Raw genomic sequence first — 23,441 nt, forward strand, 5'->3', positions numbered from 1 at the left:
AATTCGATAATTGAAAATTTTAAATAAGAAATCTTTCAACATAGGAGAAGGGGCTTTAAAGATTTTTAACGAAGGTAATATTAAGTAAGCTAATATTTAAATTAGATAAATTATTTGAATCATTAAAAGAATTCTCTTATAATGTTTTAAATATTTTGATTTTCAACGGTTTTTTTCCTCCTTTCCTCTGATAATGAAATAAGAGAATTCAAAGGCCTTTAAAACCTACATATTTTGAAATAAATAAACAATCTACATATATTTCAATAAAGAACAGTTTGTTGAATAGAAATCATGAATTAAATCATTATTTTGATAAGATAATAGAAATTATCTAACCAATCTCAGAAAATCCTTAAATAAATTGCTTAGCATATTTTAAAGAGGTTATTAAAATGGCTTAACATTACAATAATGAATAAATTAGTAAATATTTTCATGCGATTTCAACAAAATTAAGAATGAATATTTTAAGCAAATTTTTAAAGATTAATACAAATTATGCCATTCATTCAACCCTGTAATTCAAGATATATAAATATATTTATTAACCATATTAGATTAGATTAAAATATTAGATATGTTTTATTAACTATCTTCAAACAGGCAAATATGAAGTAAAATCCATACCTGAATCTTTTAAACAATTTTTTTTAAGTGATGAAAATTACAACACCATTGTGAGCACATATATTTGTTTTTTATTTAATGAATTAGATGGGTTTCAAGATTACAAAAAACTTCGTTTAAAAATAAAAAAAATCAATAAAGATTACAAAAAAAAATCCCTATCTTTTATATGAATTTTATAAAATGTTTTTAAAAAGCATGTGTTAAAAAAAAAAAAACTTCTTACTAAAGATTTTAGAAATCCGCAATCAAACATCTAAAAAATAACAATAGAATAAAGATAAGACAAAATTAATGAGAGAAATGTTCTATCACTTTAATAAATAGCTGTGCTTGGCAATCAGTTTGGAATTTTAATTAAAGCTTCTCTCAGGTATGCACCCTTAGATATTTATTATGAGTGAAGAATATGTTTTCGAAGACATGAAGGTAAGGAATGACAATACTTTATTTTGCAACTAACGTCTTAGGTCACGGAATTGAACACCGATCCATTATTTTATCTGAAAAAGTTTCATTTGTCCCGAATATTGTATTGAGGAGTTTTTCAATTAATTCAATCAAATTCTTCCAAAATTCGACAGTTAATGAACATTGATTGAGATGAATTTTCAAAAACAGTAATATAAATATTATATCCATATTTTTTTCGAAAACTCTTATTAATCTATTTAAAAATTTCCATCAATCAAAATTTTAAAAATTTTTCCATTACAAATATTATAGAGGAGACGGAAATGAGAACAGATTATTCCTGATAAAGTATTTTGTTTGTGATGCAATTCAATGTTGATTATATTTCTTAGGTATATATTTCTAATATATAAGTATATCTTACTAATAGTTTTATATATCAAGAGTAGTTTTGGATATTTGAATCTAATTTATAATTTATTTTTTAGATATTAAAATTTTTTATTACTTGTTAAATTTTAAATTAAAAGATACAATTATTGCAATTAGAAAAATGAAATATACAATAGAAATTAATGCATTTTTAAATAATGAATTGACGAATATAAAAAATAAAAATAATAGACGAACATAAAATTAAAAAAATAAATGAAATATAAATCACAATTGTGTGCTTCTAACAAAATAAACAAAAAAATAAAACATTTATCAATTCTGTAAATGGTGTTAATAATGAAATTAATTATTCGTTTTAACAGCATTGTGTACCAAAATCTGACAAATTATTTACTGCACAGTAAAAATAGAAATTTTCATAAATATTTAAATCTTTCATTGCTGTATTTAAATGCATTTGAAGTTTCCAGTTTGATATTATTCAAAATGTTTAGTATATTCCAGTTAAAATACAAACAAACCTTAAACATTTGCTCAGTAATTCGGAAAAATGCTTTTTCCGTTTGCATCCGAATAAAGTCCTTTTCTAAAGTCAGCTCAGACGCTAACGAGTTCCTGCATGTAAAGGATATGCATGTCTAATCAAAGAATAAACTGCGAGTTGTGTTTCACATAATAATGGGATCAAATATTCATTTCCAGAAGTTGATTCCGCCGAATTTAAAGGGGGTAATTGAGACTAAAGGCTGTGAATGGAAAATTATATTTGAAGATTCCGCGGCAGAATGGGGACGGAAATTGACCTCTGATTAGCCTCGGTGCAATTAAAGATAATGAAAAGGGCCGGAAGGAAATTATTCAAGCAAATATAGATCAAAGCAATGTAAATATAAAACTTTCTACCGCATTTTAACAGAATTAGTGCTTCTTGAATTATTTGAGTAAATTTATTCATAATTATAAATAATTTTAATGTTTCAATACTATTTCATTATTTTTTTGGCATTTAAAATGAACATTTTTGGGAAAAAAAAAATATTATATTTTTCGAAAAACTCTGACACCCAGATTTCGATTATTTCTTCATTTATTTATCCTATAGCTTAAAAACGCAATTTTTGATTATATTTCTTTGCGTTTATCTGCCCGTTTTCTTATATAATTGCCAGCGATTCGCTAGCAAATCTTAACACACTAAACAAAATACATGCCATTTATCATGTGATTCTCTTAATGTAATTGTAAAAAAGAATCAAATGAAATCTGGCAAAAGCCATACATATATTTTCTAAAATTATGAAATTAATCTAAGGAGCAACGTATTTGTAAATTTTATTTTAACACCTGCGTTTATCACATATTCAAAAAACCATTAAGTTCACAATTCGAATCTTCTTTTTTTTTAATGAATGGATGAAGAAAAAAGTAGCATAGTCATTAATTCTTTCCATTAATGTATAAATTTTTAATGATAAAATCATAATCTATATGGATTTAGTGTATATCCTTCCTTCCATATCCTTCATATCGGCGCTTCCTTCCATATCCTTCATATCGCATTTTCATATTTTATCGGCGCACAAACTGAAAGTTACGAAATAAATTGAATTATGACAAATCGTCAATGAAAAACTAAATTTGGGTTGATTTAAGAGATTTGTTATTGATTCATGTTGGAAACATTTGATTGTTTATTATGTAAAAAAGTCATTTTTTTTATTTACGTTCAGCCTTGTTAAATGAAACAGAGATGTTCTTTACTTCTCTTCATATACTAAGTATACAGGACGTATTGTAATCATTAAAAAGAATTCTAACTCGAGATTTTGACGATCTTCTATGTTTCAGCCTTTCTAAATCCTAAAAACACATATTTGACATTATATCTGTTAGTCTGTCTTTTAACACGATAGCCCCAAAACTTTTCGAGTGGTATATGGAGTTATGAACAAATCTGTAGATTTCTATCACATCATGATCGAAATTAATTTAGAGGACATGTGTATTCTATTAGAATACAAGGGAACTCGATGATTACAAAACGCGAAAAAACTAGGTACATGAAATTTAGTGCACACGTTTAGCTTCTAAAATACAAATACATACCAATTTTTAGCCAAATAAATCAAACAGTTGACCGTCTCTCGGTCTGTTCTTTCGCATGCATATAAACACGAGAATTTAAATCAATGAAATTCTGTATGTTATCTCTACAACTTAAATTTTGGTGTGAATTACCTGGTAAAGCCGCGTCCAAAATGCATATTAGTACGACAGATTCAGTAAGAATGCTAAATTCAAGCCAAATAGTATATAATTTCGTAACTATTATTCGCTAATGTCACGCAAGTAATTTGTGGCCTTTCCCAGTGCTCCTAATTTTAGGCAGAGTAAGGAGGATAAGACCATTATTGGAGAGTATGCGAGAAAGTTTAGGGAAGGCCACTCCCTTTTTTTTCATATATATATATATATATATATATATATATATATATATATATATATATATATATATTTGTGTGTGTGTGTGTGATATTATTATTTTGGATGAAGCAGAGTGCAGGTTTGAAGACAGACGAGACGTTGTACTTTTAATTTCGTTTTATTCTCTCTTTAAAATCCATTTCGGGAAAGCAATTTATTTACAAGCAGAGGCAGCGCGAAACAAACAAATAACATAGGATTTCCGGCCACGTGCCGATGGAATTCTATGTTGACCTTTGACAAGGGCAACGGAAGTATCACTTTCATTTGATATGTAGTACTGATGGTGCATTAGTTTTACAGAGGAATTAATTAAACCGAAATTGGAATTGGATCGAGAAATAAGAGAATATTTTTAGAATGAAGTTACTATGGGTTAAATTAAGATAAAATCTTGTAAATTAATTAAATTGAAATTAGAATATATATATATATATATATATATATATATATATATATATATATATATATATATATATATATATATATATATATATATATATATATATATATATATATATATATATTATTTACTTCATTTGTCCTGTTTTTCATTCTCAAAGTATCTGGGAGTCAACCATTCATAATATCCATAACTCTATTCAAATTCATTGATCTATTCTCATGATTTGTATTTTTGTATACTCACGTGATGCGCATGGTTTTTCACGTACATTGGAATGATATTCCGTGTATTTTAGTATGATTTATATGACTTTATTTTAAAGAAATCATTATGTTTTACTATATTTTCTTACTTTCTATTATACGAAGTATGTAAAGAGAAAAATATTGTAATTATCGAAAAATTCGAACTCGAGATTCTGACGAATTTTCATAATTCAAATCGTCCCATGTCCGGAAACAACATTTTCTTTTCGTGAATATGATAACTTCAAACATATTAAATCCAAACGGATGAAATTTGGTATACTGTCTGAGCACAAAACGTTTATATTTTTGTTAAATTTTAAAGATAATCTTTTTTGAGGAATTTGTTTGCCTTGCTATCTGAATATAAGTCAACCCAATAACTGCAGAAAGAACTACTAGATCAACGAAATTCAGTACACGCATTTCTCACACGCATTTTTCAGTACACGCATTCACACGCTAGATCTCTTATTTCAGTATAGTTTAGCATTTCATGTGCTGCTACTTTTAAAATGTGGAAATAAATTCGTCAAGGGATTGACCATAAATTGGTCTATACCTTCACGAGTACGTAAGTGCAGTAACTAAAAAAAAAAAAGACAATGACTTAAATGTATTATGCAAAACACATATTCTTTTTTTCTGGTGTTAGTGCATTGTCTTATCCCAGCGATTAATCATCAAAATCACATTCTAGTAAGGTCTTTTGTAACTCTAGTAAATAACGTTAATAATATAGAAGCTCATTTATTAGAGATTATACGAGAGAATTTGATTGACACCGTTTCAGCACATTCCAAGAACTGTGTTTTTTTTGCTCGATTTTTAATAATTGTTTTGAGTTTAATCTTTGAATCAATGTTTATATTTTCCAATTACATATTTTACATCATATAATTATGGTATTTAAATACATTTATTATAAAAGAAAATATTTTTCTTCATAGTTTATATTATTATTTTAATTTCGCAAATCATTATTTTTTATTTGGTTTCCTCTTTTTAAATCTCTATGATGATAATCCTATAATGTCAATAAATGATCTTTTTAAGTAGATAAATATCACTTTTTACACATCATCAAATCATTACATTATTATTATTATTATTTTTTGTATATTTAATTTTAAGAAAACGCATAAATTAGTTTCAACTGTCAATTTTCAAAATGAATGTTAAGAATGATAAAATTCAATTTCGTCGTCTAGAAGTTTTGAAATACAACCTTTTTATCAATGCTTAGATAGAGAATTCTCTTCCAAAGCGTGTAATTTTAAGCAAATTTGAATTGTGAAAATAAACAATCCTGATAATAATTATGTTTTCTTTAATATTCTAGAAAATTAGCATGCATTAATTTCTCAATTTTTTTTTCCGGAGAAGGCTTTATGTTCAATTTCTTTGAAACAACGTTGAATGTACAATTTTTCTACACTTAAAAAAATCGCTTCCTATAAAAAATTTGAAACAAGATTCTACTTCCGGAAAAAAGATGCCTCTTCAAATATTTTTTTATTCAGAATTATTTGTGAAAAATAGCGAGGTACAAAATTTTCTGGAAGATCTGAACAACTGACTTTGCAATAAGAAAGCAACAATAAAAATCAGATATGATTCAGAATAATGTAAACAGCATCACTTTAAATATTTCATATTTTTGCAACATATATGCGAACATTTTGTTTTTTCCATTTCAATTTTTTTTCATAGGCCATGCTACATTTTAAAAATAAAATCTTGAGATATTTTTGTATCTTTTAAATGTCCATAATAATTAGTTATATAAGAGTGATTGGATAATTTCATAATCAAACAATTTACAATATATTCATTGCAAGGTATTAGTTTAAAGACATAATAATATTTCATCTAAAGACTGCGAGTAAGTTCCTAGAAGTTTTAAAGTTCACATTTAAAATGAAATAAATAACAGTTTCTCTCATCGTTCTGAGAACTATTATAATTGCAGAGGTTCAATAAAAATCAAAAATAAAAATTCTATCCATGATTTCACGAAACTCATTCACTATACCGCGAATGATTCGTCGACAATTCCACAAAATATCTTCATAGTAATCATGAATTTCATTGTATTTGATTTCATTAAAGTCAAAATAATCATAAACTTATGGTAGCAGTTTCTGTAGCAGTGATTTTTTTTTCAAAATAATAAATTGCGTCTGTAAAAAAAAAAAAAAAAAAAAAAAAAAAAATGTTTGTGAGATAGGCAAATTTGTGTGTTCCATTGTTTTATAGTCATATCTGTATAACTACATTTAAAATCCCTTTTTACCTAGCTAATGTATGCCCATTTTGTATTATAATTTATTAACATCATAAATCTTCTAAATCATAATTCTAAAGAAATATGCTGACAATTATGTTACTTAATTTCAAAAAGGAATACTTAATTGCTTTTTTTTCAAGTGAGTCTTTGTGATTGTTATGAAAATCGAATTGCAGAGATCTGTTTATCAAAGCAAAAATGTGCTTTATATTATAAGTTTTGCCTTTATGACATTACTGAGTGCCAGAAATCATGCGATTATTATAAGAGAATCTAAAATGAATATGAGGAAATATGGATTAAATGTATCAAAAAATATATCGAAATGCCATTAAGCTATTCGTAAAAGCTCTATAAAAATTCATTTTAAGCTTTTGACTATGACTTCGAAATAAAAATATAAACAAAAGAGCATTTTGTTTGAAAATAATTTTAAGAGCAATTCGTGGAAGGATGAGACTTTAGAATTTCATTATGAGCTGGGCGTAAATAATAGACTTTTCAAGAGCAGTTATTATATTATTTTCGAAATTCCACATTTCACAAGACAAATCAAATACGATCACGAAAATGCACGATAATTCACTTAGAATATAATCAAATAATGACCCCGAAGAAGGAAAATGAGAAATATACCTTGATATTAATAAGGTAACGCCACCTGTCGTTTCAAAAGAGAAGATAGAAAAATTATGTAACCGCTACAAAATGTAAATTAAAAAGTTATATATCAAATAATATAATTATTCTTAATATGAAACTTAGATGCGGTTTAAGCTAAAAATATTTTGACTTTGGGATACAGAAGCTTATTTATCGACTGACTAGATGCGTAGGTAATGAGAGCAGATACGCATTTACTAATAAAAAATATATACTAAATGTTTTGAATTGAAATAAACTGTCGCATCTTTTAAAGATATTCTTTATAACATTTTATAGGCAATTATTATAGATTAAGATTATTTATATCACAAGGATTATCATTGTTTTATTATTTCGAACTAAACCGAATTTGAAGAGTACCTATTCTACAGTAATGATCTGTACAAATGTAAGTATCATGAAAACAATACCTAAGTATTACATGGAAACTAAATACATACCTTTAATGGAGTTTCCATGTATTTTTGTAAATATTGAACATTTTAAAATCAATATTATTGATTTTGTGGTTAATAACTTTATGTTTAAATAATGACAGAATAGTTACCTGTAACTGAGTATTAAAACTAAGTCTTCTTTTTAAAGTGAAATGGAACAGAATCGTTCTCATTTTTCTTTTGTGCCGTATCTTTTTCCCCCTTCCTGCCGTGGAAACAAATGAACTTCGCAAGATAATGAAAGAACTTTTATTGATCACCGACACCAAATGTGACGGTTAAGGTTAATTTGTTTTCCTTTTATCCCCATTATTTTTTTAAAATTGTCTCTCGGTTTCGAGTTCTTAATGATGATGGATGAATAAAAAATGATCGCTTCTATTGTTCAAATTTGTTTCTATAAACAATTCCAATACACAAATAAGAATTGTATTTTCTTTTTACTTTACAGAAATAGAAGTTTTAAGTCCCTTAGTGGTTTGAAAAAAGTATTTGTTAAAACTAATATGGCTCAATTCAAAGCACTTAAAGATTTAAAAGAAGATCAATTTAAACTTTATTGTTAAAGCCGTCTATTCTGTTTTCGCATAATATATTTTTTTTTTAAAACTTCAGGTTTACATTTTAAATTTAAATGGAATACAGATAAAGATTCGAATTTATTTTCTTTAGACGCTACACTTCTTTTTACATTTAGTTGCTTGTTGTGCTAAATGTGTTTAAAGGTTTTCATCAAAATTTGATTTTTAAAGAATGTTTCTAAGAATTCTATTTTTATACACTTTTATTGAGCCTGCTTGTAAAGACAGAGTAATATATTCTATTTTTCATTTAGTTCTTAATATAAGGAATTTTGAAATCTTTCATATTATTTTCTTCTCGATATCAGCACACTCTTTCAATATTCTCAAAGCTTAATTACTATTTGATTAATTAATTATATTAAATTTTGTGAGAAGCGACACTTGACAATGAGAAAATTTATTTCTGTGTTTTCAAAATAAATACAATAATCAATAATAATTTAAGTATACACAATATAAATAATAATGAAAAAGCTAAAAAATGCCTACCATATGTATACCAAAAAAAATGTATTTTAAAATATAGAGAATAAATTGAATCGTCATATTCATTAATATAATAATGATATTCTTATATAAAGCACTTTCAATAGTGTTGACTTATCATGGAGAGTAAATGAAGAATGCTATATACTTTATTCATTTTTAAATCAGTATCAATAATAATAATGAATAAGCTTCTGCAAAATTATAAACGGTTATAAAAACATATATAAAATTGAATCAAAATATATTTATATTGATTCAATTTTATATATGTATATAAGAGAATATATTGACTGTTAAATGTCTAAGCCTAATGTTTTGGAAAGAAAAAATAATGAATACATTTAATAAAATGAATTCTATCTGAGTCACTTTTATTTAAAACAATGAGATTTCAATATGATGGCATTTGTAGATAATATCATCTGTTAATTGCCATATTAATTATATGATTGAGAAAATAATTCAAAAAACGCCATACAATATAGGGCGTTGCTCATAAAGTTACAAAATTTGGTTCTTCCTAAACTCTTATATAATAAATTATTGCCAGGATAGAGTGTTTGATCATTTAAATTGATTTTTTTATTAAAATTATTCAACATTTTAACCTTTTTCCTCAAGAGTCTCAAAATAAGCAAATGTAAACAGTTAGATCAATTTAAAAAAACAATCTTTCCAGAGACACCAGTTTTATTTTTGTATATTTTTCTTTAATTTTAATAAATTCTTTAAAACATTTTAAAATATATTGAATAATATTACTTTAGTTGGTTTTGTTACAGGACTTATACTCACTCTTGCTGTGATCATATTGAATACATTTTCTGTGTGTAGTCAATACCGCAACTCTATATTTAAGAGCAAGTTTTAGAATTTTCGCATAGATATTCTATATGAATTTAATTTTAACTTTTATAAAACCGAAGAAGTAAGTATAAAACATCATCACACTACAATGCTCCAGATTAAAAATTTAATTTACCTTTAACTGTTTATTATCAAATTTTGCGGCATATCTTTTTTTATTGCGGTATGAAAATGGTACACTGATTGATTAACAGCAAACAGTGTCATACAAAGCCCTATGTGGAAACCCTCATAAGAATAACAGTCAATATTATGAATCATAGTTATACATTTTATTATCTATTAAAATTCTTTACAATAATACAGCACAATCCTGAATTCATGATACAAACTTTAAGGATTGGCACAGGATACTGTAACAATTTATTGTACATTAATATTTGGCAAATGACGCTGTGACGCAAAAAGAAGGTTAAAAAGTAATAAATAAAAAGTAAAGTTCTAATTGAAAGTATCGTTAGCAAGTGCAAATCTTACAATAACGGTTCAAAACTTCTTCCACCAACAGTGATACACGCTTCACGGTGTTGGCGAAATCATTTGCGAATGCGTACAAAAATGTCAGGTATTTCGTGCATACGTGCAGTATTTATGCCTATTCCAGTAACGAGACTCACATTTGAATCAGATGTAAATGAGTAAAAAATTTTTTAGATATATCTATAAAAAGTAATTATGCTTGAGAGACAGACTGACTCTGTCTTTTAGCTAGACGGCTGGAATTTGTTATGCGGTATTTACACCAAATTTGCAGATATATATCAAATTTCGAGTAAAATTTGTTCAAAGGATGCTCTTCTGACCAGATTTTCAAATATTAGCTAACATGGTAACTAGGAAATGAATATATCTAGATAGATAAGATACAGTACACAGATTTAGAATATATTGTGTAGACAACTGTCAAAATTTGAAAAACAAATCATAAAAGGATTGACTGTCTGTCGGTTAGTTCTTTCAAAAGCATGTAAATGCAAAAAATCCAAAATGTAGTGGCTTAAGTATAACAAATTTGGTATGGGAATTTGTGGCTACAGATGCAGTTTTATATAAAATTTTTGTTTCAATCGGATTGAAAAATCGTATCTAAAACTCAAATTCGATTTTCGGATGATAATTAATGCATTACAGGGTTTGATAGCCAAATAACTCGCCAAGGAGACATGATTATGCAAAAATGCTAAATTCATGCCAAAAAATCTTTCGTAATATTGTAGGCCAATGTCATGTAAGACGTTTTTTAGTCTGGCAAATTTATTGGAGAATATGCGAGAAAGTTTTGGGGAAACCACTACCGCTGATTTCATCTCATATTTCCTGAGTTTAGCTTCATCGCATCACTTGCGCCAACATTTTCCTTTATAGACAATTTCTTACACTAGTTCTTAAATTTTGTACTATTAACTAGGGATCAACCTGTGTATAAAAGAAGTATGAGACATTGACCTATTCTTTCGTTTGATTCATTTAATTAAAATTTTCGTAGCACAGAAAGAAAATATTTGCAAAGAGTTGCTCAGGCCTTTGAAAAATCAAACAAAAAAAAACAATTAAATATCAAAAGGAATTGAATGACTATTTTTTTTTTTTTTGAGAGAGAGAGATAGAAAATTATCTTTATACCTGTAAAATGCTCTTCCATTTCTGGTTGATGATCCTGTAAAGCTTGCTGTTCCCTAATAACACCATCTCTCGAAACCACTCGAAGACTGGGGGAGGCTGAGAATGGGCAGCGCAGGTCAAGTTGGCACTGGACCCGATGACGCCGTGGGCCAGCTCCATGTGAGGTGTGTGCCAGATGGGCCTATCTGTGAAGAATGGGTTTCTGTAACATGACATCTTAGACAAAACATGTGGTTATATAATTTTGGAAGTTGCATTGCAACATCGGGCTTGATAATCTTTTAGTTTTTATAAGACATAATGTTGCTCTCATGATTTTTTTCTTATTCCAATGAAATCATGTTTTAATCATAATAGGATGTGATATTATTAAAGTTAAATTATGGAGGTATAAATCCAGAAAATGCCCTTTTTTTTCTTATTCCAATGAAATCATGTTTTAATCATAATAGGATGTGATATTATTAAAGTTAAATTATGGAGGTATAAATCCAGAAAATGCCCTTTTAAAACTGGAATTCTAGTAGAAGAAAATTATTCCCAGCTTTTTTTTTATATGCTTTTATATGCATTTATAGTTCCAACTAATATCTTCTGCATATTAATTAAATTATTTCATTGCCAATGAATTTAGCACTGAGGAAAACAAAGAGACAAAGTTTTGAAACCATTTAAATGGTGATTCAGGATATATATATATATTGAAAAAAAGATAGAAATTTTAATGATTTAATTGGCTAATGTTTGCATTACTCTTATGGAAAACTTTTAAATGCGATCTTAATTCGAAAAGATTTGGAATATATATATATATATATATATAATTTGGAATATAATTATAATTATTCATAAAAAATGATTTCAGAAAAACATTTTTTGATATTGCAATTTTTAATCCATACACAAATATTTTATAATAAACTGAAATTAAAAAGATAATTTTCAGATAGTGCGATCAAAGAGGGTTTTAAATAAAAATGAGCAATTTAATTTAAATAAACACAGGATTTACAGAATTATTTTCCAGAAATGTTGAATAATCTATCCAATAGAAAAACCTTTATATGTTATGTTTGAAATAAGCCGGTCTTGAAAATTCTGCCTTCTTTTAGCTAGAAATATATAATCTGAAATAAGGTTCTTTCTTTTATGCCATAATCAAAAAGTCTAAGTTATAAAAATAAAAGTGAATGCACTATCACTAATGTATACTTTTAGATATATAAGTACATTATTTTAAAGTATAAAATTCATTTTCTACATTTCGAATATTTTAAGGAAGGTAATCATATTTCGTTTAGTCTGAAGGAATTTTTTGGAAGTCAAAATCTAAGGATTCTATTATCTATTTAAATATGAAAGGTTTCTAGAATTCGCAAACATTTTGAAATTTACTTTTAACAGCATTGTAGAATAATATTTAGTTATTTCTAAACAATTGTTGTAAAAATGTTTCAAATTAATTGTAATGCTAGTGTTATGTTTGAAAACAAATGAAAAAGATATTGCCGGTAAAAGGAAATGGACATCTATAGAATATTCCTCATAAAAGTAGATTCATATTTAAATTTTATTTTATAAATTGTTTAATAAATATATGGATAACATGGTATTGACAAGTTTGAATATTTAGAGATCCTAAACACATAAATTAGTACTTAAAAAAACAAAAGCAAGATCTCTAATTATTTGAATAATGATTAACTTTATTTTCCTTATGATGAACGATTCCTAATTAAGAGTGTTTTAGAAGGAAGCACACATTCAGAAAAAAGAATATCTAACCTAATGCATGATAAATTCAACTCAATAATTGGAATATTCACTGAAATTTCAAATATCACGAAAATTTATTATTATTATTTCTATTATGATTAATATTTAGAAAAAAGGAAGATCTTCATAAAAAGTGAAATAAATGTTTTATTATTTAAAAATCAGAAGATTTAATATCGCAAGCATTTTACTATTGTAAAGAATTATACATTAGGAAATATATAATATTTGGGAATTATTTTTTTTTCATTAAAAATTATATCAAACAAAGTACATTCTTCAGAATTTTTTTCTAATATATATTTTATTATCTTGTTATAAAGGAAAATCTCCATCTTTCTTTTAAATTTCAACTATTTGTTCCCGTTTTGTTATTGCATTCATTTAAACTTTAGATCATTCCATTATCAGTTTAACAAAAAGCATAACTTTTCATTAATATCTCTTTTTTAAACACATTGAATTCACTGTTTTATACAATCGCCATCTGCACCAAAATAAAATATGTTACTCTCTTTGAAATATTCTCAAGAGAATTCAAAATAGTAGAAAACAGATACTCGAAGAAATATTTGTCTCTAACTGCTTCCTCACAGACGCCTCGAAGTATCAAGCATGAAGTCCTGAATGGTTCTGTCCATCAAACAGCCTTTTAGGAGGCAGGTAACTTGACAGTGCAGAAACTAGATTCATGTACTTGTAGGTATGGGTATCCCATTTCTTTGAGTCCCTGGCGACTTGAAGGTGTCGTTACTTACAAGTCGGAAATCGGGTACCGCAGTGCGTTTTTATTTTGCTGAATGCTTGTATGTTTGCTTGTATGTTTTTTATTTTTTTTATTTCGATGAATTCTATTTCTTGAGTCAATAGAAAATGCGGATTCACATCCTGTTAGTTTGAATTGAATGTTTCCAGTGCATTTTTGAGAGTCGGAATTATTTCTGGAAATTATCATGTCAGTGCATCTTTTTTAGTTTTTAGTATCAATGAATGATTTTTGATGCTAATATCAATTATTTATTCGCCGAATTTGTATTTGTGACATTAAATATTAACACAAAATACAAAAAGAATAAATAATTCTTCTAAAAGAATAAATAATGCAAAAAGAAAGAATAATTCTTCTAAAAGAAAAAATAATACAAAAAGAATAAATAATACAAAAAGAATAAATAATTCTTCTAAAAGAATAAATAATTCTTCTAAAAGAATAAATAATACAAAAAGAATAAATAATTCTTCTAAAAGAATAAATAATACAAAAAGAATAAATAATACAAAAAGAATAAATAATACAAAAAGAATAAATAATTCTTCTAAAAGAATAAATAATACAAAAAGAATAAATAATAAAAAAAGAATAAATAATTCTTCTAAAAGAATAAATAATACAAAAAGAATAAATAATACAAAAAGAATAAATAATTCTTCTAAAAGAATAAATAATACAAAAAGAATAAATAATTCTTCTAAAAGAATAAATAATACAAAAAGAATAAATAATTCTTCTAAAAGAATAAATAATACAAAAAGAATAAATAATTCTTCTAAAAGAATAAATAATACAAAAAGAATAAATAAAAAGAAAATAGGAGATTGTTTAGATTTCAGGCCTCAACATCAAAATATTTCAACTTATTGTATTTATACTTGCAGCATTAAATAGCAATATAAAATACAAAAGAAAAATTAAAGAACAGGAAAATAACATAATCTTGTTTAATTATTTGAGATTTCAGATCCAAATATTTTCCTCATTGTATTTGTACTTGCGATATTAAATATCAATACAAAATACAAAAAAGGAACAGGGAAAATGATAGAATCATTTTAATTGTTTAAGATTTCGAGCCCAAAAATCTAAATTATTCCATTCTGTATGTATTTAGACCTGAAAATATGAGTAGGTATAATTTCAGAGATTCTTTTAAAAATGGGTGCTCGGACACGAACATGTAACATCTCCTTTTGTTTCTCAAGTGATTGAAGATCAGTTCCATTTAGAATAAAGTCACTTGGTTCTAATTATCCATTATTGCAAATGTAGCTAGGAATCACATAACGAATGAGACAATATGACTAAAGAGTAAATGTATTAACATAGAAATTAAAGAAGAATTAGATTAGTTGTACTTCGGCTCAGTTGCACATACTGGAATCCTTATAATATAGTGGTAAAACATTTATATCAATTACTGAGAAGAAAATATAGTTACTAATGTTGACATGGTTAACTTTTTTCTTCCAGTTCTAAGAGATATTCTCTTGTCATGCATTGACCTCCTTCCTATATAATTGTCATTCGTGATTGAAAAAATACGCTTGACAGATGTTTTATGTTTTGAAGTTTATATAGTTTCCTTTGTTACTTTCAATCAACCAAAGTTATTTATAATTCAGTAAACTAATGCAAGAACATAGTTTTTTTAAAAAAAGCATTATAATTTATTTCTGAAATGAGTTTTAAAAATAAGCATACTGAAAATATGAATTCTGAACTCGATTCCTAGTTGGTTAGCTGGTTAAATTTTTTATTTTACAAATGAATATTATTTAAGATAATTATATCATTCAATAGAAGATCTTGTAATGGTTTATATCTATCTATATATATATATATATATATATATATATATATATATATATATATATATATATATATATATATATTAGCCTTTATTAAATATTCTCACCCTTGTATAAACCTAAGTCTCTTGCTGATGATATTTAAGTATTCTAAAACCAAAGAATAAGAGTTTTTTTTCCAATTAACAATATTAATCTCTATATTTAAAAAATAAACATTCGATTGTGTTAGAATATACCTAATTTAAAAGCAGAAAGATAGATTAGACCACTTTTTGGGGCTGCAAGTAGATGAATTAAAAGAACGTTATTAAGTTACTTACCAAATAAATTAGTTTGTAAACTATGCAAATTCTGTAACTCAAAAATTATTGGAATAATATCAATTTTTGTTAAAGGTAGAAATATTTATATATTCCTATTCTGTCATTATATTCATTTAGTTATTACATAATTTATAAACTTGAATCATTTACTTAAATAATAGTGCTACGGCATGCTACGGATGCAGAGCAGTCAGGAGTCAGAGTAGTAGAAATAAATAAAAACGTATTCGTAAAGTCACTAAAATAAAACGAATCATTAGCATGCTTTTAAATTAACAATGCATTGAAATATGAAGCTGAATTGATCAATTTATTAAAAAATGCACTTCATATTGCGAAATGCCTAGGATAGCAAAATGCCTAAATTGATTTCCGAGATACACCGAAAAATAAATTATAAGAGAAAAAAATAAAATTAATTTCCTTGTTCAGTTCCGAATAGCTCAGCATTACAAAATGAAGCAACCACATGTATTAAACATCGTAAATGAAAAACATCGAAACCGTATAATAAACTAACAAACAATTAAATTCACGCTTGTTATACCCAGCCCACTTTCATTGCATATGCTGAAAAGAAATTTTGTTCCCAGTTTAATCCAACAAAATCTCTTATTTAATAAACCCAAAAAGTGTTATTTTTTATTAATTCCGAGATCCTTGAGATAAAAATAATAACGGCCTTTGTTCCCTTGCTACGGTAGGGACGGATATTTCAAAACAATCAGCCTGGCTCTAAAGAAAGTCCAAATTGCTAGAGCTCTTTTAATCTCTCTGTGAGATAAATTTAGGAACGATAAAGTCTCTGCCGTAATAGGAAAATAAAATTGTAGAGCGATTAAACTAAGTGATAAGACTAGAGCGTAAAAGGGTTAGAAATGACTTTGGGTGGAATTACCTAAGCCAGAAGAAACTTTCCTTTGAATTAGAGAAATGACCTTAAATTACTTCTACTTTTAATGAGGTAGGGGGATCCGTTTAACTGTTTCCTTAAAGAAAATCGAAATCTGTTTCATCATTGCTGATGGGAAGGTTATCGGGTAAGAGAGTTCCTTGATCTCCTCGTAAATTTAATATGCAAGCCATTATGATGGGTAAAAAAAAAAAAAAGAGAAAAATTAATACGAAAATAGATGAGAATTTATTGCTTGTAATTCGAAAGTTCATTATATGATATTTCCATTAATAAATAAAGAATAAGTGTTTTCAAACTAAAACTCTCAATTGTTTTCTTCAGAAAGTATTTTTTACTTTCTCGTATATGAATTATGGAGAAAGTATAGTAATCGTTAAATAAATAAAAAAAAATAATTAACAAAACCCGCACTTGCGATTTCGATTAGTCTCCGCGCTTTAGCCCTCCCTGATTTCGATAAGCATTCGTTTAGGGAACATCTGTCCGTCCGTCTGTGAAAAGATGAATAAGAAACAAAGTTGAGATAGATGGAAACAGTATAAGTTCTTTACATCAGTTCTATCAAGTTTTGAGGAAATTTTATTCATACGAATTCTGCCTATATAATTGCATGAATATAAGTAAACCTGAAAACTGTAAAAGTTAATACAAGAGCTCAATGAATAAAATTTCGTTACACATATTTAACATCTATAGCGTTAGACATTTATCAAAGTTTAAACAAATCCTGTTGGTCTGTACTTTCTGAAGCATGTAAATGCGATGACTGAGAAATACATTGATTTAAATATATCAAATTTGGTAAGTGATTTTATAATTGCAATTGCAGTACTTGTCAATTTTTTCTTATATTTGTTGGGAAGAAGTGCATCTAAAACACAACTTAACCTTTAATAGAAAGTATGCAAGAAAGCTGCAGGGAGACCACACTCACCAGTTGGAAGAAATAATTAACTTATAATTTTTAATCCTCCAACCACAGAAATTTAAATCGTTGTTCAAAAGTTGGGTTTACGTTAATAGTTTGCAGCAACGTATTTAGAAATTTAAAGAAACACATTTTGTTATGCCTTATTTCAAATTATAATCACAACTGATAGATATGAATCCACTTCAGACTGCCCTATTCATATTTCTAATATAACATATATCACTACCATGATTCATTTCATAAACTTGTTTCCATAATTTAATCCTATGTATTTAATTTCTGTCAAATGTTGGTTCAGAACTGCTGTCAATTTGCTTCGGACAAGGAAAAAGAGTTTGGAAGCAGAATCACCATCCCATTTCCTTTTTAAGTAGATCAAAATTCTTAAAAATGGATATATCCAATAACTTTAGATTTTTATAGTCTTCTGTAACCAGAATATTCTTGGTGTTTAACTCTTTATTTTATTCTCACTTTCATTCACGATCATTCACATCTCTGTTTTCATACATTTTCACTTCAAAATATATTTTGAAGTGTTTGAAGGAACAACGGACAATATTAAATGGCTTAAATATGTCTAATATAATTTAACACAAAATATATATGCCTAAGCAAAATTCCAGTAACATTAAATTCAAAAAAAAAATAATATAAAGTTATTTAAAATTTAATGTATTAAATTATGAATTATCATTTTCTTAAATATGTTTTTCCAAAAATGTTTCGAGATTATGCAACAAATTTATAGGTATCAAAGTCTTTGAGCATTAAATCTTTCGACATCTTACTACCACTTACGTAATATATTTCGAGATTAATAGTATGTCATAAACAATATTTTGGCCATAATAAAAAGCATTATAAATAATAAAAATCAAATTTAAACTAGTTATTAACTATTACTAATGATGAAGAAACATCATAAATAATTTCATATATACAGACTCATAATTAATTTGCTCTGATATAGCGAAGTACAATTCATTTCATTCTTGTTGAAACAAAATGTATTTTTCATTTTGAATATATAGATAATAAACTTAAGTTCCCTTTTAATTCAAAGCTGACGTCATTGAAAATATAACGTTTATTTTTTCATTTTGTTTAAGGGAACCGTTTCTTCATTTTATATATTTAATTTTTAAAAAACGGAAAATAATGAAATACTCTCCTTCGATAGATACCATAAAATATTTTTTTAATAATTATTCATGAAATATAAGCTACAGTGTTTTGAAATAGTTTTTTCTTCTTTAAACTTTCTTAAGTGTATTTATTTCTTTAAATATTCAAGAGGTTTAAAAATCCTATTTCCATTATTAAGGGGAATGAAAACTTACAATTTTCTGTCTCGGATGATTATTAAATAAAATTCTTTCAGCATAGAAATACAACCCTAATAATTAAATTTATATCAGACATTTCAACAGAAAATAAATATTTTTCTCACTTATTTATAATAAGAAATACACGTAGTCCATGAAGAAGATGCTTCTTTATTGCGAAATAATTCTTCATTTAATTTACTTCTTTTAAATTAAACTTCGAAACTATCTGCCTCGGTATGCATTAAAAATACGACTGTCTGAAAAGGAAATTAAAAGGAAATTTTAAAAATTCCTAGTTTTCAGTCATTATAGTTGACGTTTTTATACAGCGCGATAATGCAATAAATATAATTTCTGTTTCCAAATTTAATGGCAAGAAAAATCATGAAAATAGGGAAAATATTTGAACTCGCAACATTTCAATGATAATAGTTCAAGGAATATAGAATCTATGGAATTTAGTCTTCAGTTCAAATTTATATTATTTATATATTTACTTAAAAATATATAATTAAATTGAAGTTGTTTAATTGAAAAATGTAAAATAATAGGTAACACCTAATGACGAAACTTAATCCAACCAATTTACAAAGTTACAAATTTTCAGTTTATCATTTAATTTTTTTTCCATCAATAACAAGGAAAAATAACATTCCTATTAGTACAAAACTCCCAACAACATTCCATGATATTTTACGACACTCAGAATATCAGACTTTGGAGGTGTACAATATATGGGTACTGGAATCACCCACTGCGATCACATGCATTGTGAAATTCAGCCACCAGATGACACGAATATCAGTGTGGCAAAAAAAGAAATTAATCATAATGTAGAATAAAAATGAAAATGTGCAAAAGAAAAAAAAACACGCTGTATGTAATCCAGTAAAAAGTTCTCACATTTAAACACACAAGAAATCAATGACTTAGCATCAGTCATTTAAATCCGTATTTTCTATTCCATTTTTACTTTTGAAAATGGACAATCACTAAAGTCATTTCACATAGCATATAAACGATTTTTCAACCCACACTAAACACCTTTTATGAACTATTAAAACAGTATCCAGGCACTTTAAAATTATCATAGAATTCTTAATCAGCAATTAAAAAAAACTAAATTATAGGATTAATATCAATCTCTAGATATACTGAAAATCTATATTCTTGAAAAATATGTCCATTTCAGCAAAAGAAATTTCCTTTTGTTTATGATACATGTTCTTTCATTTTTCAACACGAATATTAAAGACAAAAATCATACCCCTAAACAAGTATATTTCAATAAGCTGTTTTCAAAATGCAACTGTATATTTGAAACTCATACCATGTATATAAGAGTTATTATATTTATTTTTATATGAGCGTATTCACTTATTAAATAATTAGTCAAGATTAGTCTATGAAATCAAGGAATCATTTACATATTACATCGTAATTCCATTATATTACCTTCATAGAAATGGTAATCTTTAATATTTACATTAAAAGTATTTCGTACAAAATTCAAATCTACTATTGAATCTCATACAAGAGCACGGTTTATATTTTGTAAAAAATGGAGATAATTAAATATTTCAGATTTGTGTGAAAATCAAGAATTACGTTATAAATAATAATTCCTAAAAAATAAGTAATGATAACTAAACCATAGAATATTGTATTACTTTCAGAAATAATTACAGATGATTTTGGAAATATGGTTTAAATTCGACGGAGAGGATGAATCTTTTGGTAGATACCAATTTTTACTTAAAAGGAAAAAATTAATGTAGTTAAAGATGGTAAAGTTTTAACATAATTACATTTGAACGATTGTTCATGATTCAGAATAAAGAGTTTTAGAATAATCTTAAAAAGATTCGTTTCATATTAAAATTACAGATGGAATTCCATTAAATTTATATATAAAATATCTCGTTTAAAATAAGGTTTATAAAAATTAATTTTAAAGAAGAACTATTTTGTTTTTGAACTATCATAAGAACGGTAAAAAATTTATATTAGTAAAGTTAGCAATTCAATATTGCTAAAACATACAAATTACTTTTAAGCTGATTAGGGTAATATTCAGAAATACATAACTGAGTTTATTGATAGATTTATAATCCATATAAGTAAACACATAATTTTAGACAATACATAATTATATCTGATTCCAGAACATTAATAAGAAACCGAAACTCATTTCAGTTCCGATACCAACAATTTTTTTTTTTTTTATGTAAATTAAATTACATTCTGCTAATACCTTGTAATTTCAAACTTATTTTACTCTATCACCGAGCCTACAATGTGTTATCGCATTCTAAACTTCAGCATTTAATGATTGCAAGTAAAAAAAAAAAAATATGTCACGTCATTCTTGTTTCAGTTCTCATTTCAGTTCCTATACTAAAAAAAATTTTTATGTAAATTAAATTACATTTTGCCAATATCTTATAATTTCAAAAATATTTTACTCTATCACTGAGCCTACAATGTGTTATCACATTCTAAACTTCAGCTGTTAATGATTATAAGTAAAAAAAATAAATTATGTCATTCTTGTTTCGATAACTTATTTGATCAAGTTTTGGAGTTATAAACTAAATAAAAGTATCTCTTAGTTCTGCCTTAATTCGAAATTTTAATTAACAAAAAATAATTGTTTAATTTTAAGTACTTTCTGATCTAAATATACTGCACTCATCACAAATATTATCATTGATTAAAAAGGCAAAAATTGTCCTCCATCAATTTTTAAAAATTCCTATAGAAGTAGTAGAATAAGAAAGTCATTAAATAAAAGCAGTTTTAAAAAATTCCCAAAATTTGAAGCTTGGTCAGTTATTGAATGATAATTACTTTTTCCCTCCTTTGATTATTCTTGAAAAATGATTACCTGTATTTTTAGCCTATAGGAACATTGTTTCATTAATATTTTGAATACATTATGATTAGTTATTTTTAAATATGTTACAGATTAAGTTTGATAATTCTCTCTTTTTCCTTGCAATTTTTATAAAATCTTGTTCTGGATACTGTTCGATTAATTACTTTCTGATATTTATACACAAATAAAAATCCAAAAAATTAATACTCTAGGAACATTGATTAAAAACAGAAACTCATTATAGTTTAGATACAAATCATTAATTATGTAAATTTCACGATGCCAAAAATTTAGCATAATTTTAATAATGAACTTTTTTATAGCCGAGGAAATATCCTTTATATGTTTTTCAAGAAAACATAGTTTTCTGTTTTTTAACGTAAATTAAAGTAGAAATTAAAATATATTAATAAAAAAATAATAAAGTTTATAATTATTTACTGTTGTTAAATTAAAAAAGAAATTAAAATATCTAGCAAATTAAATATAGAAAGTGAATGAATTTCCATCTTACACTTTTAGATGTTTATGAAATAAGCTATTAGTCTGATGTTTGAATATTTAGATAAAATTCAATGAATAAATTACTATGCAAATACTAAATAATTAATATAATTTTAGCACAAGAGATAACTTAATTCTTGAATTTTGACAACTATTTATTATTTTCAAATTATAATATAAATTATAAGCATATTAAATATTTTGTTAAGTATTAATGTATTTTAATTTGAGTTATCTAAAAATAGAAAATATCCTTTTTATGTATAAACGTTTAAAAGTAATGGATAACAATATTGCTCTTATTCATAATAATAATTACGCAAATATAATAAAAATTAATAGAATGAAAATGAAAATAAGTAATAATCTAAAGAAAAACTTTGAAGGATTCGATGCATAAAATAAGTACAGTTGTATGATATTTGTTATTTTCTTATTAGAATAATTTCGGCATTTTTTTTACAGAATATGTATTTCAGAATTCGTTGTAAACCGTACAGTAAACGTGATCAGTGAACATAACTGAAATGCGCAAAATAATAAAAGAAACGAAAACACAATAAGGGAGCCGTATAGTAAACACGCTCAGAGGGCATAACTGAAATGCGCTAAAGAATAAAAGAAAAGAAAACACAAGAAGGGAGTCGTACAGTAAACATGAT

General features: G+C 25.9%; 1 protein-coding gene across 1 annotated transcript in view; it reads right to left on the bottom strand.

The window, feature by feature from the left end:
- The window catches only part of LOC129963715 (protein amalgam-like), a 248,914-nt gene that overhangs the window by 15,105 nt on the left and 210,368 nt on the right, over window positions 1–23,441 (bottom strand). The window contains exon 6 of the mRNA XM_056078237.1: window positions 11,532–11,716. Within this exon, the coding sequence (XP_055934212.1) occupies window positions 11,532–11,716 (185 nt within the window). The remainder of the gene's footprint in view (window positions 1–11,531; window positions 11,717–23,441) is intronic.

The sequence above is a fragment of the Argiope bruennichi genome, chromosome 3 (genome assembly GCF_947563725.1).
Source record: "Argiope bruennichi chromosome 3, qqArgBrue1.1, whole genome shotgun sequence".
NCBI lineage: Eukaryota > Metazoa > Arthropoda > Arachnida > Araneae > Araneidae > Argiope > Argiope bruennichi.